This window comes from Oryctolagus cuniculus, chromosome 17 (genome assembly GCF_051225735.1).
Source record: "Oryctolagus cuniculus isolate XC-2025 breed Fujian yellow rabbit chromosome 17, ASM5122573v1, whole genome shotgun sequence".
Lineage (NCBI taxonomy): Eukaryota > Metazoa > Chordata > Mammalia > Lagomorpha > Leporidae > Oryctolagus > Oryctolagus cuniculus.
Window position 1 is genome coordinate 64,761,050 of NC_142883.1, and position 24,260 is coordinate 64,785,309.

Genomic DNA, 24,260 nt, shown 5'->3' on the forward strand with positions numbered 1-24,260 from the left:
GTGCCATAAGAGCCCTCTGCAGAGGACAGAGCAAGGCCAGAACACTCTGGCCCCCACTGCTTTAGGTTCTGATGCTGGGGGGGTGGGGTGCAGGAGGGAAGCCGACACCCTCCATCCCAACCCAAGGGGTCCCCGCCAAGAAGGTTCGGTGAGCGATGTTACTCCAGTGCTGCGCCATCTCAGAGCCCACGCCCCACCCACAATGACCAGGGGCTTGCCCGCCAGGTGTCCAGACCACCGAAAACACTCGCTGGTGGAAAGGATTTGGACAGAGGAAGGAATCGTCTCACTGTGGGTCTCAGCCACAGAATGGCAAGGGTCCGGGTCTGAGCCCTGGGTGCAGACTTCTCTGGTTCCGTGAACTCCAGGCTGGGTATCCCCTGCCCCCCTCCCATCCTGGCCTGTGGCCCTGGGATTGCTCCAGGCTGGTAAGAACATGGCATCTTCTGTCTCTTAGCGGGAACCATCCCGTCCTAGGAGGGGCTACTGCGCTCAGCACACCTTCACTGAAGGAGGGAAGATGGGGAGGGAGCCTTGGGCCCACAGAGAGCAAGGCAGCTGCCCCCGGGGGGTACAGTGAGTGTGTGTGTGTGCGTGTGTGTGTGTGTGTGTGTGTGAACAGAGGCTGAGGACTGTCCCCTCTCCCTGCAACTGCTGCCGCGTCCCACCCACGTCCCTGAAGCACTCGGTGGGGGCGGGGGGTCTGAGGACAAGTGGTGACACCCCAGCACGCAGCAGAGCAGGCCGGGGATGGTCAGAGACACATGGCAACGCAATGGCACTCCAAGAGATCAAAATGCATTTAATGTGGTCTATCTCATGGCTACGTCTTTAGATACCACTATGTATTGAAAATAACATGGAAATTCTCCGGTTTCACCATTTAAAATAGATTTGACATTCTGTGACCTCACGCAGGGCGGACGCCCCGGGCGGGCGGGGGGCTCCTGAAAGCGGCTCCTTCCCGCCGCCACCTCCCCCCACCCCCCAGCCCCCTCGGCTGGGCAGGGACCAGGCAGCACAGCACCAGCAGGGGTTCAGGGAGTGGCCGGTGTCCCGAGGGGCTCGCAGAAGCCGCATGTGGCCGCCTCCCCGCTGACATACGTGCACACACACCCCTGGACCCACACACACCCACAACACACACACACATACACACACACACACACGCTCCCACGCGTGTTCACATGGACCAACATCCACCCCCTCCGACACACGCCTGCCTTCAGATGCCTCGTGCGGACACACATGCCCCTGTGGACACGCATGTGGATTAACACATATGTGCATGTCCCACCCAGAGTCAGTCACAGTCACATGCAACATGGCAAATGCAGGACACACGCATACACACACACACACACATGAACACACTCACTCCCCCAGGGGCCAAGGCACCCTTGCTCCTGCCGGCACACACGGCCTCTCCCATCCGCCCTCCCCGCTTCCAGTGCACTGGAGAGAGAGCCTATTTTGGTCTTTAGCACAAGCAATGAATAAATAAATAAATAAATAAATACCAGGAAGGGGGGAGGGGAGAAGGGCAGGAGAGTTTGAAACCCAGCATGTGCCCTGATCCAGCGGCTGCTCTCCCTCCTGCAGGGGCTGGGCAGGGGAGGAAGGTGGGGCCTGAGGCAGCCCCGGGTCCTGGAGAAGGAGGGGGAGTGGGAGGCTGCCCTCTCAAACCCAAGGGACAGCTGCCCAGGGCCACCCGTCCCTCCCACGTGGACCCCACCTGCACCCCGCAGGGCTAAGGCTGAGAAAGGCAGTCCGGCGTGGGAACTGGGGGCCAGGTCTGGGAGCTAAGACATGCCAATGCTGAGGCTAAACTTCCCAGGGGACAGAGCAAGGAAGGCGTCTGAGCCAAGGGATCTCAGGGTGGGGGCTGCTGGGTCTCTAGGTCCCCCCACCCCACCCCAGCCCCGTCCTCAGGGAGGAGGCCGAGAGGGGCCAGAGCCCTAGCCCACGCCACACCTTCTCTGCCCCCTGACTGAGTCTCCCCACTGCGGCCACAGAGTCCTTGGTGCCCCTTCTGGCTCTGCACTGTCTTGGGGAGCACACGGCTGGCTCCACCCCAAGTCTCCATCAGCTACCAGCAACACAACAGGGCCAGCAAAGCCAGTGACAAGGGGGACCCTGCAGCCTGAGCCCGAATTCTTTGTTCCACTGTGGATATGAAAATGAGTGTGACCCCGCCCCCTGCTCCCCTGCCCCTTCTCCCCACTCCATGAAGTCAGCAGGGAGGGGAGTGGGAGGAGCTAAGGGTCACCTCCTAAGATCTTTCCTCTGCCAGTCAACACCAGGGCAGGGCCATGCCCTCTGGGCTCGCCTGTAATGCCCCAGGTGTGGGTAAGGGGATGTGGCCCTGTGCCAGGTAGGCCCAAGCCCCTGTCACCTTCCCAGGGTGCACAGAGGGCCGGCAGGGACTTGGGGGCAGCGGGAGGGACGGACGGATGAGGCAGATAAAAACAGAAGCAACTGGAGCCGGACAACCCGGAGTGTCTAAGGCACGACTCACACTGGGAGCCCAGGGGGGGGACGGGGACTGACCCACTTCCTCCTAGCTGGAACCCGATTCCCGGCCCAGGGAACCCCCACCTCCCTGGGTTTCCTGACCATTCCGTTCGTCCCTGCACCAAGGGGCGGAGGCCACAGGCAGGACTGGAGAGAGAAGCAGACTCCAGAGTCAGCTGGGGGCAGTGGACCCGCGGCACAGCAGGTGCCCTGTGCGGCCCTGAGACGCACCTCCAAGGTACAAAGTCAAATGCACAAAGATCAAGCCTGTTTCTTCCCAGCCCCCACAGCCCATCCCTCCCCACCCCCTGCCCAGTGACATTCCAAAGCTTCCAAGTCTGGCTCTCTAACACAAACAGACCCCAAGCCACTCTCTGAGCACATGGGACAGCCCCTGCCCCGGCTGCACCTGCCCCATAACGGGAGTGGGGGTGGGGGTGGGGGTGCAGAGGCCCGCGCAGCTTCGGGGAAACTTTGGAGCCTTTATCCAACTCCCTGCATCTGGGAACTCTAATCATCCTCTTGATCCACCCAGGAATTTAAAAAGATTTTTTTTTTCAATCGCATTGTCAATGTGTGTGTGTGTGTGTGTGTGTGTTTGTAAACAGTCTGACCCAAGCTCAGGTTGAGAAAGCCGAAAACCCGATGTTTCTCCCCAAGTTAAAAACCAGCCAGGGGCGCGGCAGCCTGTCAGCAGAGGAGACCCAGGGCCCGCCGCCCGTCCAGCCGTGGGCCCCGAAAGTTGCGCCTCCACCTGCAGGCAGCAGCCAGGAGCTCCGGTGTCCCGGCCCCGCCCCGCCAGCCCCGCCCCGGGAGCCACCTCCCTTGGCCCCGCCCCCTGCACCTGCCACGGCCTCCCTCCCGCCGACCTCCTGAGGCTATTGCGAAGAAACGTAAAACAACTACAGCGCTACTGAGTCTGCGAAGACCCCCGGGCCCGCGCGGCCCCATTCCGCTCCATCCGGGGGCCCCCGCAGGGGCGGCCGCTGCGTGGGGGGACCTCTCCCCCCACCCCTGGATGCGGGGGAGGCGGACGCTGCACACCTAGGCCCACAGCAGGCGGCGGCGGCGGCTCAGATCTCCGACTCCCGCCTGTAGGGCCGCTGCTCCAGGGCTCCTCCGCCGGGCTGCAGCCTGTCGAAGTCATGCCTGGCCTGGGGGCTGCGGTCGGCGGGGTCCGCGTCCCCCTCGTCCTCCTCGTCGCGGCTCAGGAAGGCCAGCTCGTTCTCGTAGCAGAAGGAGCTGGCGCTGGGCAGCAGGAATTTGTTCTCTACCAGGTCCTTGGCGCTGCAGCGGGGCGTGGAGGGCACCTCGTAGGTCTTGTGGAAGTGCGAGTAGTCGATTTTGTACTGGTTCTTCTCCTCGAAGAGCACGGGCTCGAAGCGGTGGCCCCACAGGATCTCGTTGGCCAGGTAGGAGCTGCGGGCCTGCGTGGTCATGGCCGTGGCCTCCACCATGCCCTCCAGGATGACCACGATCTCGAAGTCGTCCGTCTCCAGGTCCTGCCGGCTGATGCCGAACAGCGGGCTGGCCTCGTCGATCTCGTGCAGGATGGTGATGGGCGAGACGAGGAAGATGCGGTCCAGGCCCTTGTCGAAGCCCACGTCGATGTCGATCTGGTCGAGCGGGATGTACTCGCCCTCCTCCGTGACCCGGGGCTTGATGAGCTGGGCCCGCACGTGCGCCTCCACGATGTGGCTCTTGCGCAGGTTGCCCACGCGCCACATCAGGCAGAGCTTGCCGTCACGCAGCGCCACCACGGCGTTGTGGCTAAACAGCAGCGTCTGCGCCCGCTTCTTGGGCCGTGCCATCTTGGCCATGATGGCTCCGATCATGAAGGAGTCGATGATACAGCCCACGATGGACTGGGCCACCACCATGAAGACGGCCACTGGGCACTCCTCCGTCACGCAGCGCAGCCCGTAGCCGATCGTGGTCTGCGTCTCGATGGAGAACAGGAAAGCCGCCATGAAGCCGTGCACCTGCAGCACGCAGGGCGTGCGGCCGCGGCTCTCGGCTGGCTCCAGGTCGCCATGCGCCACAGCGATGACCCAGAAGATGACCCCGAACAGCAGCCAGGAGGCGAGGAAGGCCAGCGAGAAGATAAGCAGCATGTAGCGCCAGCGGATGTCCACGCACGTGGTGAACATGTCAGCCAGGTAGCGCTGCGACTTCTCGTCCATGTTGGCGAACTCGATGTTGCACTGTCCGTTCTTCTTGACGAAGCGGTTGCGGCAGCGGCGCCGCGTGTGCACCTTGCCATTGCCGAAACCGTTGGCGCCGGACATGGTGACCAGGTGTAGCCCGTCCTCCTCCGAGGACACGATGCTGTAGGGGTTGGCCCGGCTGGCTGCAGTCATCCCGGGCGTCAGGGAGCCCGGGCTCGCGCCCAGGAGGGCTCCTGCAACAGAGGGGACAGTGGTCTGCCTGGGGAGGGGGAGGGGGCGGCCCCTCCTCTGCACCCCGACCCAGGCCCTCACCCACCCCCCCACACACACATGGAGCACCTTCTACGCTTCCCTCCCCACCTCCTCTGCTTCCCTCCCCCACCTCCTCCACCTGTCCAGACCCCTCCCAGATAAAACCCTAGGTCACCTCAACTCCCCTGACTCCCACCCCCTGGGAGGGGGCTCTGCTTCCAAACAGTGTTTACTAGGATGGATCCCATCACTGCAAATCCATACTTACATAAGGGCTGCCTACAGGGACCTGTGGACGCCCCACCAGACCCTGTCCTGCCTCCTGTTCAGAGCCAGTCTCCCCTGGGACCTGGGGGACCTTCATGGGTCTACCCTGGGACCCGCCTCAGATCTCACTCCCCCTGCTGCACACAGCCCCCGAGCTGCTCCAGAGCCCCTCCCTCAGGGTGAGCCCCAGGACACTGGTGACAGTCCCCACGCTGAGACACACCCATGCCACCCCACCCTACCCAGGGCTTGCTGCTGCCTCACCCCAGGACCTGGAACAGCGCCTGCCACCCCCTGACCCAGGTGACTCCAGAACATGACCTGGGCCCCGACCACAGCACCCAGGCAGCCTCCCAGTCACTTGTGGGGGCACCCATACAGGGGCACTTGCCAGCTGGCTTTGGGTTGAGGTCTGGCCCCGTCCCTACCTCCCCTCATCCTTAAACCCAGGTTCCTGGGGACACCTCCCAGGATGACCAGCTCCCATCACTGCCCTCGGCCGGCACCAGGGACCACCTGCTCGGGGCCAGCCACACATGCACTCACTCCATCCCCCACAGCCAGTAGAACAAACCCTGCACTCAGTGCCAGCCTGGGGCATCCCTGAGCCCTAGGAGCCCAGGGCTCTGGACTTGGGCTCATCTGACCAGGCTGGGGTAGGAGGAGGGGGAGAGGGCTCTGCTGAGGCAGGCAGCCCCCAGAAGCTGCCCACACATGGGAACGGCCCACAGCCCCACCCAACCTGGCTGCGCCCTGAGGTCAGAGCTGCCTACAGCACCTGTCATAGTGGCCCCTGCCAGGAGAAGCCACCTTCCAAGGAGTTCTTGGGGCCGTGTGCAGCAGTCTGCAGACCCATGGCCCTCTGGGAAGGGGCAGGTGGCCCAAGCATCCCGGGTTCAGCCCCTAGCCGTGTGGCTCAGCTTCTGGTCAAATCTGCGCTAGCTAAGGCCTCAGAGGGGTCACGGCCTCTGACCTCTGCCTGCTTCCACTATAACGAGGTTCAGAGAGGTTCAGTGACTCTCCATGAGCCACACAGCCTCTCACAGAGGCGCTGGCGTTCAAACCACTTCCGTTTAAGGCAGGATCTGCCCGGCCATCTGCCCCAGGGTAATCCACTGCCCACCTCACCATGGGTCTGGGGAGCTGAGGCCTGAGGAGGTGACACTGGATGCTGCTTCTGCCTGGGCCAGGAGGCAGGGAGCCGGCGGTGGTGGGACCCCCCGGGGATGTGTGGGGAAGATGGCTCAGCCCCAAATCCCGAGGCCTTCCAGGGGGAGGGGGCAGGGGTGCTCAGACGCCGGTGGGAGGCCGCCAGATCCCAGCCGGCAGGTTTGGGTGGCCTGGGGGCCTTGAGGGACGTCCAGCGGGTCATGGCTGCTCCAGCTGGGGAAGCAGCTCCAGGCCTGCAGGACCCAGAATCACAAGAATCAGAGGCGAGGGCGCTGCAGCGGCTCCTGGCAGCCCTGAGGGGGTGGGTACTCCTGCTGCTGTGCACCTCCTCCTAAAACCGCAGAGAGAACATCAGCCAGGTGGAGCTCACACCCCTTCTCCCACTTCTCCAAGCGAGAAACAGACCCCGGAGGAAGTCACTTGTCCAGAGTCACCCAGCACCGGAGAGACAGAGTTGGGACCCAGAGTGCTGGTCCTTGGCATCGCGAGGCATTGTTCTGCTGTGTGTGTGTGCACGAGTGTGTATTGTGTGTGTGGGTGTGCATGTGCGTGTGTAATTCATGGGTGTGCACGAGTGTGTATTGTGTGTGGGTGTGCACGTGTGTGTGCACAATCATGTTTGTGCATCTGCGTGGTGTGGGTGTGTGCCTGTGCAGGTGTGTGTGTGTGCATTGTGTGGTGTGTGCCTATACATGTATCCACACGTGCACACGCATGTGCATATGCATGTGTGTGCGTATGAGAAGCCCCCACTGGATACCTGGTGAACACAGTGCCACAAATTTGCCCAGTGTCCTAAGGACCTCCCCACACACAGCACGGCCAGGAGCTTACGCAGCCACGCAGTCTTAATAAACAGAGCTTGGGAAACAGCGGGCCACAGCCACAATCAGGGGTGAGCAGGCTTGGCTGGCTCTTGCCCAGTGGGGTGCACAGGGGGAAGTAAGACAAACAATGGAATCGGAGACTTCGTTTCTCTGGAAGAGGTCAGCTCCCCACTTTCTAGATGGGGAACTGAGAGCTGAGAGAGGAAAAGAGACTTGTCCCAGGTCACCAAGCAATTTAAGGGTCAGAACAAGATGCACAAGACAGCCCTCGCCAGCAGCTCCCAGGGGTCACAGGTGACGCTGGGGCACCCTACCTGAGCCACACAGCTGATCCAAGCGAGCCCAGTGGCAGAGCAGACAGCAGACCACCAAGGGGTGACAAAGCCCGTCCGGGCCCAGCTGTCCCAGGGGCACCTGGATTCGTCTGCCAGGCTCTGAGATGTGAGCTTTTAGGAAGAACGCCACCCCGAGGGTGGGGCCCGAGACTCACGGGGCGGTGCCTCCGGATGGAGTGGAACACCCCAAGCCCCGCGACCTCAGGTTTCGGTGACATCCGGGAGGAGCCAGGGCCAGGCCTGAGCACATGATCCCGGGTGCCAAGAAAGCACAGGGCAGCAGGGACAGTGCAGGGCGTCCCAGAAAGCAGAGAGCCAGCAGGACCCCTCTTGAGGGCCTCCCCGTCCGGGACACCACCAGTCCCGGTGCAGGCAACAGAGGGGCGTGTGGCCAGCGGCACTCACCCTTGCTGTCGCTTGCTGCCAGGTATTGTACTGAGTGCTCCAACAAACACTCATACCCCTACACTAACAGTGTCACTACCAGTGACCCCCGCCTCCCAGGAGGGGCTGGGGACCAAACCAAGGCCCTCCAGACCCCAACTGGCCCAGATTAGCAGCTGGAAGACCCTCACGGCACTGACCCACGGCTGTCCCTCTGCTTTGGAATGCTCAGGGACCAGGCACTCAGTGCTTCATGACAAAGCCGCACCACCAAGCAACTCCTTAGAGACAGCTCAGTGCACGGTCTGCACCTCCGCCAGCCTGTGCCCATGGCAGACATCACTAATCAATCACAGAACTTTCTTCCACCGTGTGCAGGATCTGCCTCAGAATCTTTCCCAACCCAGCCAGCACCCGTGAGCCTTGGCATGAGAGCCTGGAAATGTTAATCCTTCCTTTGCAGGGGCCGAAGAAGGGGCACTCGTGGTGCAGGGTGTTGGACAGCCGAGGCGAGCTGATGAGGGCTCTAAGCATGTGTGTGCAGGGGGTGAGGGGCAGGAGGGACTGATGTGATCTCTCACTCCTGACCACTTTTTCTAGGCCAAATGCCCCCTGCCCAGGTACTCAGGAAACCTCTGCCCACTGTGCTCACCCATGACCTGCAAACATTTAGGGCCAACGCAATGAAGCCCAGCTTCTGCCAGGCCCAGGGAGAGAAACAGCCACAGTACATCAGGATGAGCCCGGCTGGGGGCGGCTGGTGCACCACTCACATCCCGGGGGTCCCACCTGCCTCAAAGCCCCCTCCAGCCACTGGAGCAGCCCAGCACAGGGCAGGCCCAGGAGCTCACGCTGCCAGGGGCAGCCTCTGGTCGGTGACTGGCGGGAGCAGGTGCACAGATGGCATGGCGGGGGGGGGGGGGTGGCTGTGCTGTCTCCCGGCTGCCCCAGCTGCCCCAGCAGTGACTCTGTCTGTAACACACACCCTTTACTGCTTCCTTCCCTTCCTGTCTCAATTCCTTCCTCCCCCTCCTTGAACTTCCTGAGTTCACCTCCCACTGAACTACTTCCCCGGGGAACATTTGTCCTGGGCCCTCCCCGCCGAGTCTCCCAGGCCTCTTCCTGGCAGCCTTCCCTCCTGAATCCCCAGCACCACGAGGCCAATACGGCCCCTCCTCCCCCAAGATCTTTCCTTCCTACTCCCACCTCTTCCACGAAGCCCGTTTGGATTTCATAGCCCTGGAATTCCCCTGTTCTCAAGCCTCCAAGTCTGACTTGCAGGGGAGGTGATCTTGCCCAGGCCCCATCTCTGACTGACCTCAGAGGCCCAGAGGGGCTGGTACAGGCGCCCAGGAGGAGCTCCCTGACCAGATGAAAGAATGGAGCAGAAAGCAGAACTGAGGGATGTACAAGGGGATGATGGGACAGAGGAGGAGGAGACAGACACATGTGCAGAGGTGGTGGAAAAGACGGGTGGATAAACCTGGCTGATGGATGGATGGGGGTGACCAGACAGATGAATGAGTTAGGTTGGTGAGCAGATGAGTAGGTAGAGGGGATGAGCAATGAATGGATCAGAAGGTGGGTGGGTGGACTAGTGAGTAGATGCATAGGTCAACGGATGATGGGAAGGTAGGAAGGTGAATGAATGGATGGATAGCTGAGTGGATGGATGAGATGATGGATGGATGGATGGATGGATGGATGGATGGATGGATGGATGGATAACTGAGTGGATGGATGAGATGATGGATGGATGAGATGATGGATGGATGGATGGATGGATAGCTGAGTGGATGGATGAGATGATGGATGGATGGATAGATGAGATGATGGATTAGATGATGGATGGATGGATGGATGGATGGATGGATAGCTGAGTGGATGGAGGGAAGAAGGGAGGGAGGCATGGATAAATGAATGGATGGAGGGAAGGAGGGAGGGAGGGATGGACAGATGAATAGATGGATGGATGACTAAATGGATGGATGGATGTGTGGATGGATGTGTGGATGGATGATGGATGGCAGGGTGGGCAGATGAACAGATGTATGAATGCACAGGACAGTTGGATGAATGGATTAATAGGTAAGTGGGTAGATGGGCCAACAGATGAGTAAGTGGACGGACAGGTAGATGTTGGCAGAGGGATGTGGTGATGTAGCAGTACTGGGTGGGTAACAGGTGAATGAGAGGGCAGGAGGGGGTGGGGATGGGTGAGAAGGCAGAACAGACAGATCAGCCAGTGGGTGGTGCGTGGATGAGTGTCTCGTGGAATGTGTGACGACGTGGCTAGATGTACGGCCGAAACCTCCATCTTACCTCTTAAATTCTGTCTTCTAAGTGATGGTGCTGAGCGAGCACTTAACTGTCTTCAAGGCTGAATGAGCAGTGACTGCCATCTCCCAGGCATCAGCCGGGGAGGATCCGATCATTAAAAGACCCTAAAGTGGAGAGAACAAAGCCCAGACAGTTACTGCAGATGGCGCTGTGCTCCTCAGAGGGCTCAAGGCCACAAACGTCCACTAGAACCCGCATTTTCTTCTCTCCTCCCCCAGGGCCTGTGGCCTGCCCATCTGAGGCCCCGCACCTTTGCAGCGCCCCAGCTCTGTCCATGACAACCACGGCGAGCAGGGGTGGGAGGTAAGACAGGTCCTCACAGAAAACGACAACAGCAATGGGGTCCACGCTTGAGAGTATAGGCATTGTTTTCCATATGCATCATCTCATGTAGTCCCCAGGATTGGAACGATTAGAACTATTGCCTTTGGAACTATTATAGTTGGAACTATTGCCTTTCTCCCTCCAAAGAGGCAGGTAGTGTGGTCATTCTTCTAAGGTCACAAAGGAACTCGGGCCCCCATGCTATGCTCCTAGCCACCATCTGCAAAGCCTTCCCACTGTCAGCTCTGGGGCAGCAGTGGACATCCAGGTGGATTGGTGTGTGGCTGGATGGGTATGTGTGAGGGTGGATGGATGAATGGGAACGTATGATGGGTGATGGATGGGTGGATGGATGGATGGTTGAATGGAATGGATGGGTATGAGGGCAAGTGGGATGGAAGAATGGATAGATGGACTGGCAGATGTGATGGGTGACAGATTGATAGATGATGGATGGGTGGATGGGTGGAATGGATGGATGGATGGATGGACTGATGGGCAAGTGTAATGGATGATGGATGGTGGGTGGATGGATGGATGGACGGGCACATGTGATGGGTGATGGATGGTGGGTGGATGGATGGATGGGTAGATGGATGGATGAGGGATGGATGGATGGATGGATGGGCACGTGTGATGGGTGATGGATGGTGGGTAGATGGATGGATGGATGGATGATTGATGGGTAGATGGATGGATGAGGGATGGAATGGATTGAATGGATGGATGGATGGATGGACAGGCACGTGTGATGGACGATGGGTGAATGATGGATGGGCACATGTGATGGATGATGGATGGGTGGATGGATGGGCACTTGGATGGATGGATGGATGGTCAGGCATGTGTGATGGACGATGGATGGATGGGCACTTGGATGGATGGGTGGATGGATGGATGGATGGGCACTTGGATGGATGGGTGGATGGATGGATGGATGGAGTGGGACAGATGAACAGACAGATGAGTGGGCACAAGGATAACTATATGGATGTGTGCACATAGTGATTTGCCAAGGACTTGCTTTGGACACACACATCCTACATGGCCCCTACGATTTTCCATGGGTCAAAAAGGACCCCTACCTTCCTCTCCAGTGTGCCATGAGGCCAAGGGGCAGAATGGCAGGAAGGGGCTCTGAGAACTGGCAGAGGGGAACTGCCTTGTGCTGCCTCCCACCTTCCTCCCCCTGCCAGGTGCGTCTGTGGGCCCCCACCCTCTCCGAGGGTGCAGCCACGCTCGGCACAGTCACACTGGCTTTTCCAGCTGGGATTAAGCAGATGGCTGGTGAGTCACCTTCACATCGTAGGCCTCCTGGGTCAGGTAGCAGGAGTAGGTCTAGGGGCACACAGGCTGGCTTCCCAACTTCCGCCCCTCACAAGCTGGGTGACCTTGGGTGAGTCACTTCCCCTCTCTGAGTCTACTTGTAAGGGGAGAGCCTGGCTGGTCTCTAGGTGGGTGGGTAGATGGCTGAGCAGATGAGTGGGCATTGAATGGATCAGATGGGTGGGGGGGTGGACTAGTGGGTAGATGGGTAGGTCTGCCCCTCCAGGCTCCTCCCTCGAAGACTCCCAGGCCCCAGGCCCCTGCTTTCCCGGCCCCATCACCCTCCTCCCCCCTTCACTCTCGAAACTGATGGGGAAATTCACACCCAAAGAGGCCCCATCCCAGATCAACGTTGCCCAGCTGGGGACCTGCACAGGAAAGACTTGAGCCCAGGTCTCCAACTAACTCCCTCCAGCAGGATCCAGGAGACCCCGCCCTCAGCACACTCAGGCCCCTCCCCTGCCCCCCCCGCCCTCCTTGGCCCTCCCCAAAGGGGAGACCCCACACAGAGCAAGAAGCCGTCATGAAGGTAGATCAAGTCCTGTGTCCATGCCTGCCCCCCACCCTCCCCACTCCCTCACCCCACCCCCACGCCAGGCTTGCTGGGAGTGCTCAGCCCAGACCCCAGCGGCTCCACGGTGGCAGAGGGCCTGGCTGCCTAGCCCCCACCCCCACCCCCACCCCAGCCCGGGACCTGCCAGGCCACAGATGGGGCTTATGAGTGCCCCCACCGACCAACGCAGGAACTGCAAGTGCCCCAGGACCTGTGGCTGAGGCATCAGCCCAGGCGACAGGTGCACTGAGGGGCTGCAGCCCACCCCCTCACCTCCCAGAGACCTAAGAGGAGGCCAGGCGGGAGGTTCTGGCCCCAGCAGGTGGACGACAGTCACACCAGACACCAGAGAATGTTCCCCGCGGTATTTTTATCTTGAGAACATCCTTTGCAGAGGGTGGGGGCAGGGGAGAGACAGGGTGTCCTTGGCCCCAGGCCCCTGGGAGCAGCAGAGGTCAGAGGCCCTCTGCGCCCTCTGCTGGGCAGGCCGTTGCCTGCACCTCACGGAGTCCCAAGAGCAAGAGGAGGACCCTGGAGGGTCTTGGGGCCTCATGGGGGTCCTGCATGGCCTGAGGCCAGTCTCTGTCCCTCTCTGAGCCTCTCTTGTGCAGGCCACTCAACGCCAGGTTTAGTGTCTGGTGCCGGGGAGCCCATCTAACAGGGCAGGCCCCAGGACATCGGCGGGATCAGAGCCCCAAGGGAGACCTGGGAGGAGGGCCTTCCTGGAGGTGTGGCTGCAGGCCCAGGAGGGAGTAGCAAGCGCCTGCAGAGTCAGCCTGAGATAGAGCACATGCAAGGGGCGTGATAGTTCCACAGCCTCACAGGTGTGGGGTCAGGTGCAGCCTCACAGGTGTGGGGTCAGGTGCAGCCCCACAGGTGTGGGGCAGGTGCAGACCATCGGATGGGGTCAGGTGCAGCCCCACAAGTGCAGACCCACAGGTGTGGGGCAGGTGCAGCCTCACAGGTGTGGGACAGGTGCAGCCTCACAGGTGTGGGGACAGGCACAGCCTCTCAGGTGTGGGGACAGGCGCAGCCTCTCAGGTGTGGGACAGGTGCAGACCCACAGGGTGGAGACAGGTACAGCCTCACAGGTGTGGGGCAGGTGCAGACCCACAGGGTGGAGACAGGTACAGCCTCACAGGTGTGGGGACAGGTGCAGCCTCACAGGTATGGGGACAGGCGCAGCCTCACAGGTGTGGGACAGGTGCAGCCTCACAGGTGTGGGGCAGGTGCAGACCTACAGGGTGGAGACAGGTGCAGCCTCACAGGTGTGGGGACAGGTGCAGCCCTCCAGATGCGGGGACAGGTGCAGCCTCCTGGGTGTGGGACAGGCCCCAGCTCTGGCTCCTCACACACTGGGCATTGTGTGAGGCTCTGTCCCCACCACTGCACGTCCCCGCTCCTGACTGAACCATGGCTGGCCCTGCTGGCCCAGCCCTCCCCAGTGGCCCTTCCACCCCAGGGGATGTGGGGCTTGGGGGGCAGAGCATGGACTCACGCCTTCCTAATGGGCGAAAGTGAACATGTACTGAGTGCCTGACACTGGGGCTAAGGCGGGGCATTGGCAGATGGGGAAATCGAGGCCCCAAGAGGCTGTGGATGCCACATGATCCCACGGGAAAACAGGGAGGGAAGAGGGTGTAAAAGATTATGAGGTCATACCGCAAAAACCCAAATCTGACCTGGTCCTTCCTGTGTGGCCTCAGGCAAATCACATAACCTCTCTGAGCAGCAGTATTGGACAATTGTCCCTATGGCGTAGGGCTGTGAGGGGGCTCAGTGAGTCCATGCGTGGGAGCTGTCCAGCCGGGAGCTTCCTGTGTCTCCCCCACCCCGTGCCCCTCTGGACAGACACACAGACCCTTTCCTCCAAGCAGGAGAGAATGAGCAGAGGGCTGTGGTGGGCAGAAGCCCAGGTGTGCAAAGGTACTGTGGCATCCACATTTTTTTTTTTTTGACAGGCAGAGTGGACAGTGAGAGAGAGAAAGAGACAGTTTGCCGTTGGTTCACCCTCCAATGGCCGCCACGGCTGGCGCGCTGCGGCCAGCACATTGCGCTGATCGGATGGCAGGAGCCAGGTACTTATCCTGGTCTCCCATGGGGTGCAGGGCCCAAGCACTTGGGCCATCCTCCACTGCCTTCCCGGGCCACAGCAGAGAGCTGGCCTGGAAGAGGGGCAACCGGGACAGAATCCGGCGCCCTGACCGGGACTAGAACCCAGAGGATTAGCCTAGTGAGCCGCAGCACTGGCCTTGCATCCACATTTCTTAGAGCTGCCCTTTTCCAAGCTTGAGTCTGTGGCATTTCCTGCACACCGACCATGTGCACAGGAGAGCAAGGACTAGAAACAGAGAAGCAGCCTGGGACCAGAAAGACCATCCAGGGAGAGGTTGGGAAACCGATCAACATAAAAAATATTTAGGATGCTGTTGCTCAAAGCCCGTTGTGAGTAAAACAAAAGGCAAATGATAACTTGTTGTTATAAGACAAACTGACACACTGAATATGTAAAGAGTCCTTATGAGCCAACAAGAGAAGAAGGCACGGCAGGAAAGGACACAAGGCTGGGACTGGCTCCCCATCAAGGACCACCGACAGGTCAGCCTCGGTCTGAGGGGCCCCCTCTCCACAGAATGCCTGTCTCTGCTTCCTGGAGCTTCAAGCCCGAGGGCTGCCTCCTCCACAAAGACCTCCAAGATGGCCTTGGTCCTCTGCTGGTCCCTGTGCCTCCTGAGCTCCTGGAACCGAGGGCCTGCTTTCTGCTATTGCATCAGAGACTGCTCCAGGTGGGAGGCCCAGAGAGAGCAGGGTCAGAGAGGCATGTCCTGCCTCAGGCTGGCCGCTCCTTGCTCCGGCTCCTGCCTCCCCGGGGAAACCCTCCAGGCCAGCCTTGCGCCAGGCCGCGCCAGGGTCTCACCTCTGCAACCCAACAGCTCCCCGCAGGCAAAACCCAGCAACAGCTGTTTTCTTAGCCAGCGTCCTTCCTCCCTCCCTACTTGGCCCAGCTGGTCTGATTTCCAGGAGAGAGAGGACCCGGGCTCACCGTGGCCTAGGCAGCAGGCTGAGTTCGAGAGAGAAGATAGCGTCCAGGGCCCAAAGCTCCACCCAGGGCCTTGAACCAGCTCAGAGCTGAGCACAGGGCAGGGTCGGGGAGGGGCCTGGTTGTGTCTTCAGATCCAGGCTGGCAGAGGGTAACAGGGGGTGTCCTCCCATACAGCAACCCTGCTAGGAGACACCTCCCACCCCGAGCAGGCTCACTGAGCCCTGATGCTGTCTCCATGGCCAGGAGTCTGCAGTACACACCTCAGCGGTGGGGGGCAGGGGAGCGGGGACACCTGTCTTGGACCTCAGACTCCCCCCGGGGGGGTGGGGCTGCCCATGCTGGGACAGGGCAGGCTCCACGGGTCCCTGTCACACCTGAGCAAGGCCAGGAGTTGAGTGGAAAATTCCAGGAGGTCAGGGCCGGCGCTGTGGCGAAGTGGGTAAAGCCATCACCTGCAGCGGCAGCATCCCAGATGGGCACTGGTTCCAGTCCTGGCTGCTCCACTACTGATCCAGCTCTCTGCTATGGCCTGGGAAAGCAGTAGAAGATAGCCCAAGTCCTTGGGGCCCTGCACCCATGGGGGAGACCTGGAAGAAGCTCCTGGCTCCTGGCTTCGGATTGGCTCAACTCCAGCCATTGCGGCCAACTGGGCAGTGAGCCAGCGGATGGAAGACCTCTCTCTCTCTCTCTCTCTCTCTCTCTCTCTCTCTCTCTGCCTCTCCTTCTCTCTCTGTGTAACTCTTTCAAATAAATAAATAAATCTTTTAAAAAAAAAAGAAAGAAAGAAAGAAAGAAAGAAAATTCCAGGAGGTCATGGCTGGGGTTAAGCTTCTGCACAGGCCAAGCAGGCCAGGCTACAAGTCAAACCCGACTGTCTCATGTGGAATTCCCAGGTCAGCAGTTGAAAGCCAACTGGTTGACCTGACCCAGCGAGCAGTCAGCACTACAGAGAAGACAGCTGAGAATTGTGGTGTAGCAGCTAAAGCTACCACCTGCAGTGCCAGCATCCCACATGGACGCCGGTTCGAGTCCCGGCTGCTCCACTTCCGATCTAGCTCCCTACTAATGCACTTGGGAAAGCAGTGGAAGATGGCCCAAGTGCTTGGGCCCCGTACTCTAAAGGTGACTCAGGCTGCAGGAGGCGCTGTGTGGCCACCTGGGGAGGTGAGATCAAAGGCTCCCTAGGCGAGAAAGAGCCAAGGTTTAAAATGGGAAGCCGGGCTCCAGGCAGCATACACAACCAGTGCAAAGGCCCTGAGGTGAGGAGGCTGAGCAGAGAGAGCCAAGGGCAGTGGGGCTGGAGAAGGGGCGAGCTGGCCCTGCACATGCAGCCCCCATCCCTCTCCGAGACCCCACACCATGCTTCGGGGTTGGGAGTCCTTCTCAGCTGGAGCTCAAACCAGGGCCACAAGCCTGGGGAAGCTTCCGGAACCCAGGGAAGGTGCTGACAGCTTGGTGCTTGGTCTGGCTCTCAAAAGCCCCATTTCACAATGAGGAGACTGAGGCACGGCCTCTCACCCATCTCTCACCACCAGGCATGCATACACGCATCCCACCCCCCACGAACTGGGCCTGCACACCTGTGTGTGAGGTAGAGACCCAGCGCCACGCCCTACACTGCTCCTGTTTATTTATTGTTTTTTTTTTTTTAAGATTTATTTACTTATTTGAAAGGTGGAGAGACAGAGAGAGGTCTTCCATCTGCTGTCTCACTCCCCAGATGGCCACAATGGCCAGAGTTGGGCTGATCTGAAGCCAGGAGCCAGGAGCTTCTTCTGGGTCTCCCATGCGGGTGCAGGGGCCCAAGGACTTGGGCCATCTTCCACTGCTTTCCCAGGCCATAGCAGAGAGCTGGATCAGAAGAGGAGCAGCCAGGACTCGAACCAGCGTCCGTATGGGATGCTGGTGGTACAGGCTGGGACTTTATCCCGCTGCACCACAGCGCCGGCCCCCACTCCCATTCCTCCATACAGAGGCAAGAAACTGGGGCTCAGAGAAGGTGGACGCCATTGCCCAGGGCCAGGCAGCCGGTCAGAGCTAGGGATGTCAGAGACCCAGGACACCAGCCCTACCCCTCTAGGAGCAGCCCTGGCCTCTGCAGGCGTGGCTCTGGACCGCCTCCTACACAAAGGCTTCCCTGTGTGGCCTTGAGCCACTGGTGCTGCCTTGAGTCTGCTCCTGGGGCAGCGTACACGGCCCCTGGGGAACCCCAGGCAAGGCTCCCTCTCTCGTGCAGTGCGAGGAGAGAAGGCACTTTCGTTTTACGCTTCCTGTGTGTCTCTCACCAACCCCAGGACACACCGTTTGGGCTCTGCAAGAGGAAGCACAAGGCCGGCGCCGCGGCTCACTAGGCTAATCCTCCGCCTAGCGGCGCCGGCACACCGGGTTCTAGTCCCGGTCGGGGCGCCGGATTCTGTCCCGGTGGCCCCTCTTCCAGGCCAGCTCTCTGCTGTGGCCAGGGAGTGCAGTGGAGGATGCCCCAGGTGCTTGGGCCCTGCACCCCATGGGAGACCAGGAGAAGCACCTGGCTCCTGGCTCCTGCCATCGGATCAGCGCGGTGCGCCGGCTGCAGCGTGCCGGCCGCAGCGGCCATTGGAGGGTGAACCAACGGCAAAGGAAGACCTTTCTCTCTGTCTCTCTCTCTCACTGTCCACTCTGCCTGTCAAAAAAAAAAAAAAAAAAAAAAAGAGGAAGCACAAGGCCCAGAGCAGGAATGCAGCAGCCGAGGGCAGCACAAGCACGGACGGCAGTGTCTCGGGCCAGAGGACATGAGCTGGGCTCCACAGGGCTCAGGCCGAATGGGGCTGCTTCCCACCTGCAGCCTCAGGCCAGCAACCCCCAGCGGAGCCAGGAGATGAGCCAAAGGGGGCGGGGTTTCTTCCTGGGAGGGGTCCAGGCCCCTGGCAGCTCCAGCTTCCCTGCTTGCATGAGCTCACGTGAGTCCACAGCAGTCCCTACTCACGCTGCCTCGGGGGCCCAGCTCCTGGGGATTTGCGGTATCTGTCCATGTGCTGAACGGCGCATACAGTAGGCGCCACGCACACGCCTGCTCTAAGCGGCACCTCTGCTGGCAGCACAGATACTCGGCCTGGGGTGTGGGCTCCTCTAGGCCTTTCCCCAGAGCAGATCTTTGAGTAAGGACTTGGGGGGACAGGACGTTCACATGGGAGGTGAGCCTTGGGAGCCCTGGTAGGGGACCTGAGACAGGCAGAGGACAGCAGCCAACAGCAGGGTGCGCTAGTGAGCAGCTCCCTAGCATAGACAGAGTCAGCCCCGAGGGGCAAAAAAGACCCATGCAGGGGCCGGAGCGGTGGCTTGGCTGGTAAAGTCACTGCCTGCAGTGCTGGCATCCCATGTGGGCACCGATTTGAGTCTCGGCTGCTCCACTTCCGATCCAGCTCTCTGCTATGGCCTGGGAAAGCAGTGGAAGATGGCCCAAGTGCTTGAGCCCCCGCACCCACGTGGGAGACCCAGAGGAAGCTCCTGATTTCGGATCGGCACATCTCTGGCCATTGCGGCCAATTGGGAAGTGAACCAGTTGATGGAAGATCTCTCTCTCTCTCTCTGCCTCTCGTTTCTCTGTGTAATTCTGGCTTTCAACTAAATAAAATAAATATTTTTTTAAAAAATACAAAAAAAAAAAAAAGAAAGGCCCATGCAGGGCAGAGGTGCTGAGGGTGCTGGGGGCTGCAGGGCAGGGCAGCTACCTGCAGGCAGCACCAGTGGCCAGGGGAGGCGCTGTGGCTGCAGAGCGAGGGAGGGTGGTGACGCCCAGTGCACACCCGGAGGTGCACGTGCGCACCTCCATTCCAGCACAGGTGCATCTGGCGTGCACCCAGACAAGCCTCAGACAGCCCTATGCGTGTCTGTTGTCCACGTGTGCCCAGCTTGGTACCTGTGCACCCCCATTGTCTGTCGCCTAACCCCGCCAGTGGCGACAGGGTGGCAGAGACGATCTGGTCACCTTGGCAACGGGGCAGGAACGGACTAAGTCTGGGACCGCCTTGGATCAAAAGCGGGAAAAGAACAAACCCCACTAGTGAGCACAAAGAGGCTGGATGACCAAAAGGAGCTGGGAGGACAGGGAGGGGACGAGGCTCAGCCCGGCTCTGCTCACAGCTCCCCAACCCCCACCCAGCCTGCCTGCCCCTGCCCCTGCCCCTGCCCCAGCAGAAGCCCGGGTCCCCTCGCAAAGTCACCAAGCCCCAAGACACCAGGCACTCTGCAATCTCCCCCCCGGTTGGGGGGGGGAGGATGCTGGGCCACGCCCGCACATAAGGGGCCGTCTCTGGCCAGTCAACACACTCACAAGGGACCGTCTCTGGCCAGTCAACACACTCACTGCACGGGCCGCCCTGTGCATTAGCCCAGACCCTGCCATGACTTATTCACAAGTTCCCATCTCCTCCTCGTCCCCACAAGCAGCTCATTGGCCTCAGGTGCCCGTGCCGGGCAGGCGGGGAGCGGGGGCCGACCTGCAGACGCTACTTCGCCGTCCACACTGGGAAAACATCGCGTGCTATTTATACTTCCTCAGACCAGCATGCACGGGAGGCAGCCGCGTGGATCTGCTCCCCATGGGCACCGGGAGCACTCTGGCTCCTGCATCCCGCTCTCTCCGGCTCCCATCACAGCCATCACAGGACCAGGACTGTCCCTGGTTGCCTTGCTGAGTCCTGAGATAGCCCTGTGGGGCCGGGGGCGGGGGGGGGGGGGAGGAGGGTGCCGCCACAATCCCTATTTCACAGCTTCTGAGAGCCAGAGAGTCTTGCCCAGGGTCGCCCAAGCAGGAACAGAAAACAGCAAGCGATGTGACCTTCCACGGGCCCTGGGTGACCTCCCCTGAACTTTGACCCTGGTCACAACGGCCCAAGCACCTGCCCAAATCCAGGCAGGGGGCGGTGAGAGTGGCTCAGTGCGGTCAGTCCCCACCGCAGCCTGAAGCCATGGCCAAGTGCTGCGGGGGGGGGGGGGGGGGTCCTCACTGTTTTCCCTCTTGGCTTGAGAATGTCCAGTGCAGGGTCTCCCGTGCCCTCCACGGTCGCCTCCCTGGGGTGAGGCGATCTCATCAGCAGGTCAGTAGTGGACAGCCCAGCCCCTCTGAGGGTGGAGCTGGGCATGGGAGGCCTGGACACGGGGCAGGGGCGGGGCTTGAATGCAGAGCTGGAGGGGGACTCTCTGATTCCCTGGCTAGGGGAGCTCAGGTACCCAGCTACCCCTCTCAGTTTCCCTGCCTGTGAGCTGAGGAGCTGTAGCCAGGCTGGGGGAAGGGGATTAGCCGGTGCATTAGCCCAGCAAGACCCCTGCCCCCATTCCCACTCCAAGGCCAGGGTCGCTGACTCCCCCAGCCACTCCCCTGCCTCAGCGGGAGCCAGATGCCCCTTGCCCCCCTCCCCAGGCTCTGTCTGAACTCGGCAAGACCACGGGAGGGGCACTTCCATTCTCCGGCCTCAGTTTCCCCATCACGGCACAGCAGCAGACTGTTGCAGGATTCCAGAGCCGCGCTGGGCATGGGGAAACGTTGATCCCCCAGTCCCTGTGCTTCTCACTTCACAGCAGCCTTGACCACACCCACGGTCAAGGTCCAGGACTGCCAGCACCTCCAGGCACCCAGCGTTGCAGGGAAGAAACCAGGCGGCCATGTCCCATTGTCCTGGCGTCCGTCCTGGGGCTGCTGTCACAGCCCTTGCCAGCCACAGCGGGCAGCCACTGTCCGCCCCCTCTGCACCCTCAGCCTGTGTTCCACAGCAGGGGTTCCATGTCTGTCCTTGAGTTTAGTGAGCACTTACTGTGTGCCAGACCTTGTCCCTGCACACTCTGGGCGGATGCAACCTTATAGGGAGGTGGCGTTCAAACACGGGGCACCTCGGGGTGGCCACAGCCAGCCCAGACTCCAACCTCCTCTGCTCCCACCCCACCCTCTTTGGTCTGGGCCTTGGGGCTGGACTGGGTGAGAGGGATGGAGTGGGGGAGGGGGAGGCCCTCCCTAGAGACCAGCAGTGTCCCCAGCCCTGAGCTGGGAGAATTCACACTGTGAGACCAGAAGCTCATACAGGAGACCCTGCCAAAATGTCGCAGGTACTGGGCAGTGGAGGCCAGAGTGTGTCGGGGGCACCAGACCCCTGAGGCTGGATTGTGGGCTTATCTGATGGGTTGTAGGGGCACTGCATGGGACAAGTCCAGAGCCGGGCATAGGATGGGTGCTCCAGACACCTGGGGTCCCCAAAATCCTTCAATCTTGTCTGAGCCTCTGGAAAATGGGGTTACCGAAAGCACCAGCACCCCCCAGAGCCGCTGTGCAAACCCAAGGAGTGAACACCCACAGGGGGAGGTGGGATGGAGGGATAATGGAGGAGGGGTGGGCTGGGCGGGAGAGGCAGGGGGCATGGCCACAAGGGGAATGGGGGACACAGGGACCCTCTCGTGTCCACACGATGAAGCCACATCGCTATTGCCTGTCCTCCATGGGGTCCCAGCACACACATGGCCAAGGTCATCACTGTCCGCCCTGCCCACTGTCTCCACACTCTTTCAACACCACAGCCATCACCGTCTACACTGCCTGTCATGTAGACAGCTGGACCCCCAGACAATATAGCTGGTCTCAGGCCTCCCCCACCGCGCCTGAGTGCCACCCCCTGAGGATGCTGGGTTGAGGAGGGCAGGGGAGGCAGGTGGCCTGGAGCCCCTCCAAACGCAGCTCTGGTGAGGGCTCCTGCGGGTCCTCAGGGCTGACAGGCTGATTAGGGGGTGGGGGATCAGCTGGGCCTGCACCACCACCACCCCCTGCCTCCAGCAGCTGCAGCCTGGGATGGGGACAGAGAGGGTGGGAGTGGCCATCGCCTGCCATGGCCAGACCTATCCCACTGAATGGGGCACTGCTAGGCACACACACACACATACACACACACGTCCATGACCCAGACCAGCACTTGCCAAGCACCTACTGCATAAGGGGCCTTTGTTTGCTACCACGGGGACCCCCAAGCAGGCAGCTAGCTCATTGCACCCCTGTACACCTGGGCACACATGGGAAGTCACTGAAGCCGGAAGACAGGGCACTGCTCCCTGCCGGCCTTTCTCCCTGCCCCAGGTACAAGTCCCCCTGGCCCCTAGGAGAGGGCTTGCGATGTTGGCACCCGACTAGCACAGACCAGATGCACAGTGGCAAAACAACTTGACCTGCAGCTGGGAAGTGGCCCTGCCGAGCCGACCCCCAGGGCTGGCCCTTCCCACCACCCGCGGCACTGGGCAGCCCACATGGCTGCTGGGATGTCTTGTACAGCTGTGGGCACAGGAGGGACACTGGGCAGAGCCCAGCTCCAGCCGTGCAGTGTCCCTCTTGGAGATATCTCATGGATGAGCCCAGAGCTGGGAAAGGCAGTGCAGCGCCTGGGCTGGCTGAGGGGTGCAGGGGGAGGGGCGTAGCTAAGAAAAGCTGAGCGCCCCCGTGCTGGGGTAGAGCAGGGGAGCTGGGCGCCAGGCAGGCAGGCAGGCGCTCCCAAGAGGACACGCAGTCAAGACGGTGCTGTTGCCGAAGGGGTGAGGACAGAGGTGACCATGGAGGGCACGGGAGACCCTGCACTGGACATTCTTAAGCCAAGAGGGAAAGCAGTGAGGACCGCCCACCAGCCCCCCACACCGCCCCCACAGTGAGGAGGTCTTTGTTCACTGTGAGTTGAGGGGTAAGGCGGGAGCTGCAGATGTGAAGGCAGGGTGCTAGGGGGGCCCTCTCACAGGGCGCAGGGGCCCAGGCACTAGGGCCATCCTCCAAAGCTTTCCCAGGCGCATCAACAGGAAGCTAGGTTGGAAGTGGCGCAGCCGGGTCTCGAACTGGCATCCATATGAGATGCAACGGAAGATGGTCCAAGTCCTTGGACCTCTGCCACCCATGTGGGAGACCCAGAGAGGTTTTCCATCCGCTGGTTCACTCCACAAATGGCTGCAATGGCCAGAGCTGGGCCGATCCAAAGCCAGGAGCCAGGAGATTCCTCCGGGCCCCCCATGCAGGTACAAAGCCTAAGCTCCTGGACCTTTTTCCACTGCTTTCCCAGGCCATAGCAGGGAGCTGGATCAGAAACAGAGCAGCCAGGACTTAAACCGGCAACTCTATGGGATGCTGGCGCCACAGGGGGAGAGCTAACCTACACCACAGCACGTTTTTAACAATAAATAAGTAAAATATAAAATGGTTCATCTCACGTGAATTCCACCTGAGGAAAAGAGGTATTTTCAAAGAGACACAGGGAAGAGACTGAACCCAAACTCGGCCACTCAACCCACTAGGCCCCAGAGGAGGAGAAAAGAAATCAACAAATTACACCAGAAATATTGCTGCGGCTCTAGGTGCCCATTGCTCTGCTGGCCCTGCCTGTTCCCAGCTCCCTGGTCCCAAGGGGGTCTGGGCCCTTCCCAAAAGCCCAGCCCTCTCCCCACTACCACCACCACCACCTCCCCCTCCCCAGGAGCCTACAGTCAATCGCCCACCCCACCAGCTCAGAATCTGCAGGGGGCAGGAAAGGGCGGAGCCAGGAGGAACAGGTGCACAGGTGGCAAGTGCAGGGGGAGGGGTCACATTGCAATCTGAGGGTCCAGGACCTAAGGGACAGGGACAGGCCCAAGGAAGACAGGGCATGGCTGGAGCGGGGTGGGGGAAGGTACCCCAAACTCGCCAGCAGCTCCTGCAGTGGGAGAGGGATCTGAGAGACTGGAGTGCAGCAGAGGCTGAACTTGGACACATGGCAGGGCTCTCTGTAT

The 24,260-nt window shown here is 60.7% G+C and overlaps 1 protein-coding gene across 4 annotated transcripts in view; it reads right to left on the bottom strand.

Moving 5' to 3' along the window:
* Positions 1-776: 776 nt before the first annotated feature.
* The window catches only part of KCNJ12 (potassium inwardly rectifying channel subfamily J member 12), a 33,168-nt gene continuing 9,684 nt past the window's right edge, over positions 777-24,260 (bottom strand). For 2 of the 4 annotated variants that reach the window (NM_001199109.2, XM_051839771.3), the window contains 2 exon segments: positions 777-4,915; positions 10,240-10,361. In NM_001199109.2, coding sequence (NP_001186038.1) covers positions 3,588-4,874 — 1,287 coding nt within the window. In that variant the 5' untranslated portion in view covers positions 4,875-4,915; positions 10,240-10,361 and the 3' untranslated portion in view covers positions 777-3,587. 4 annotated transcript variants of the gene reach the window in all.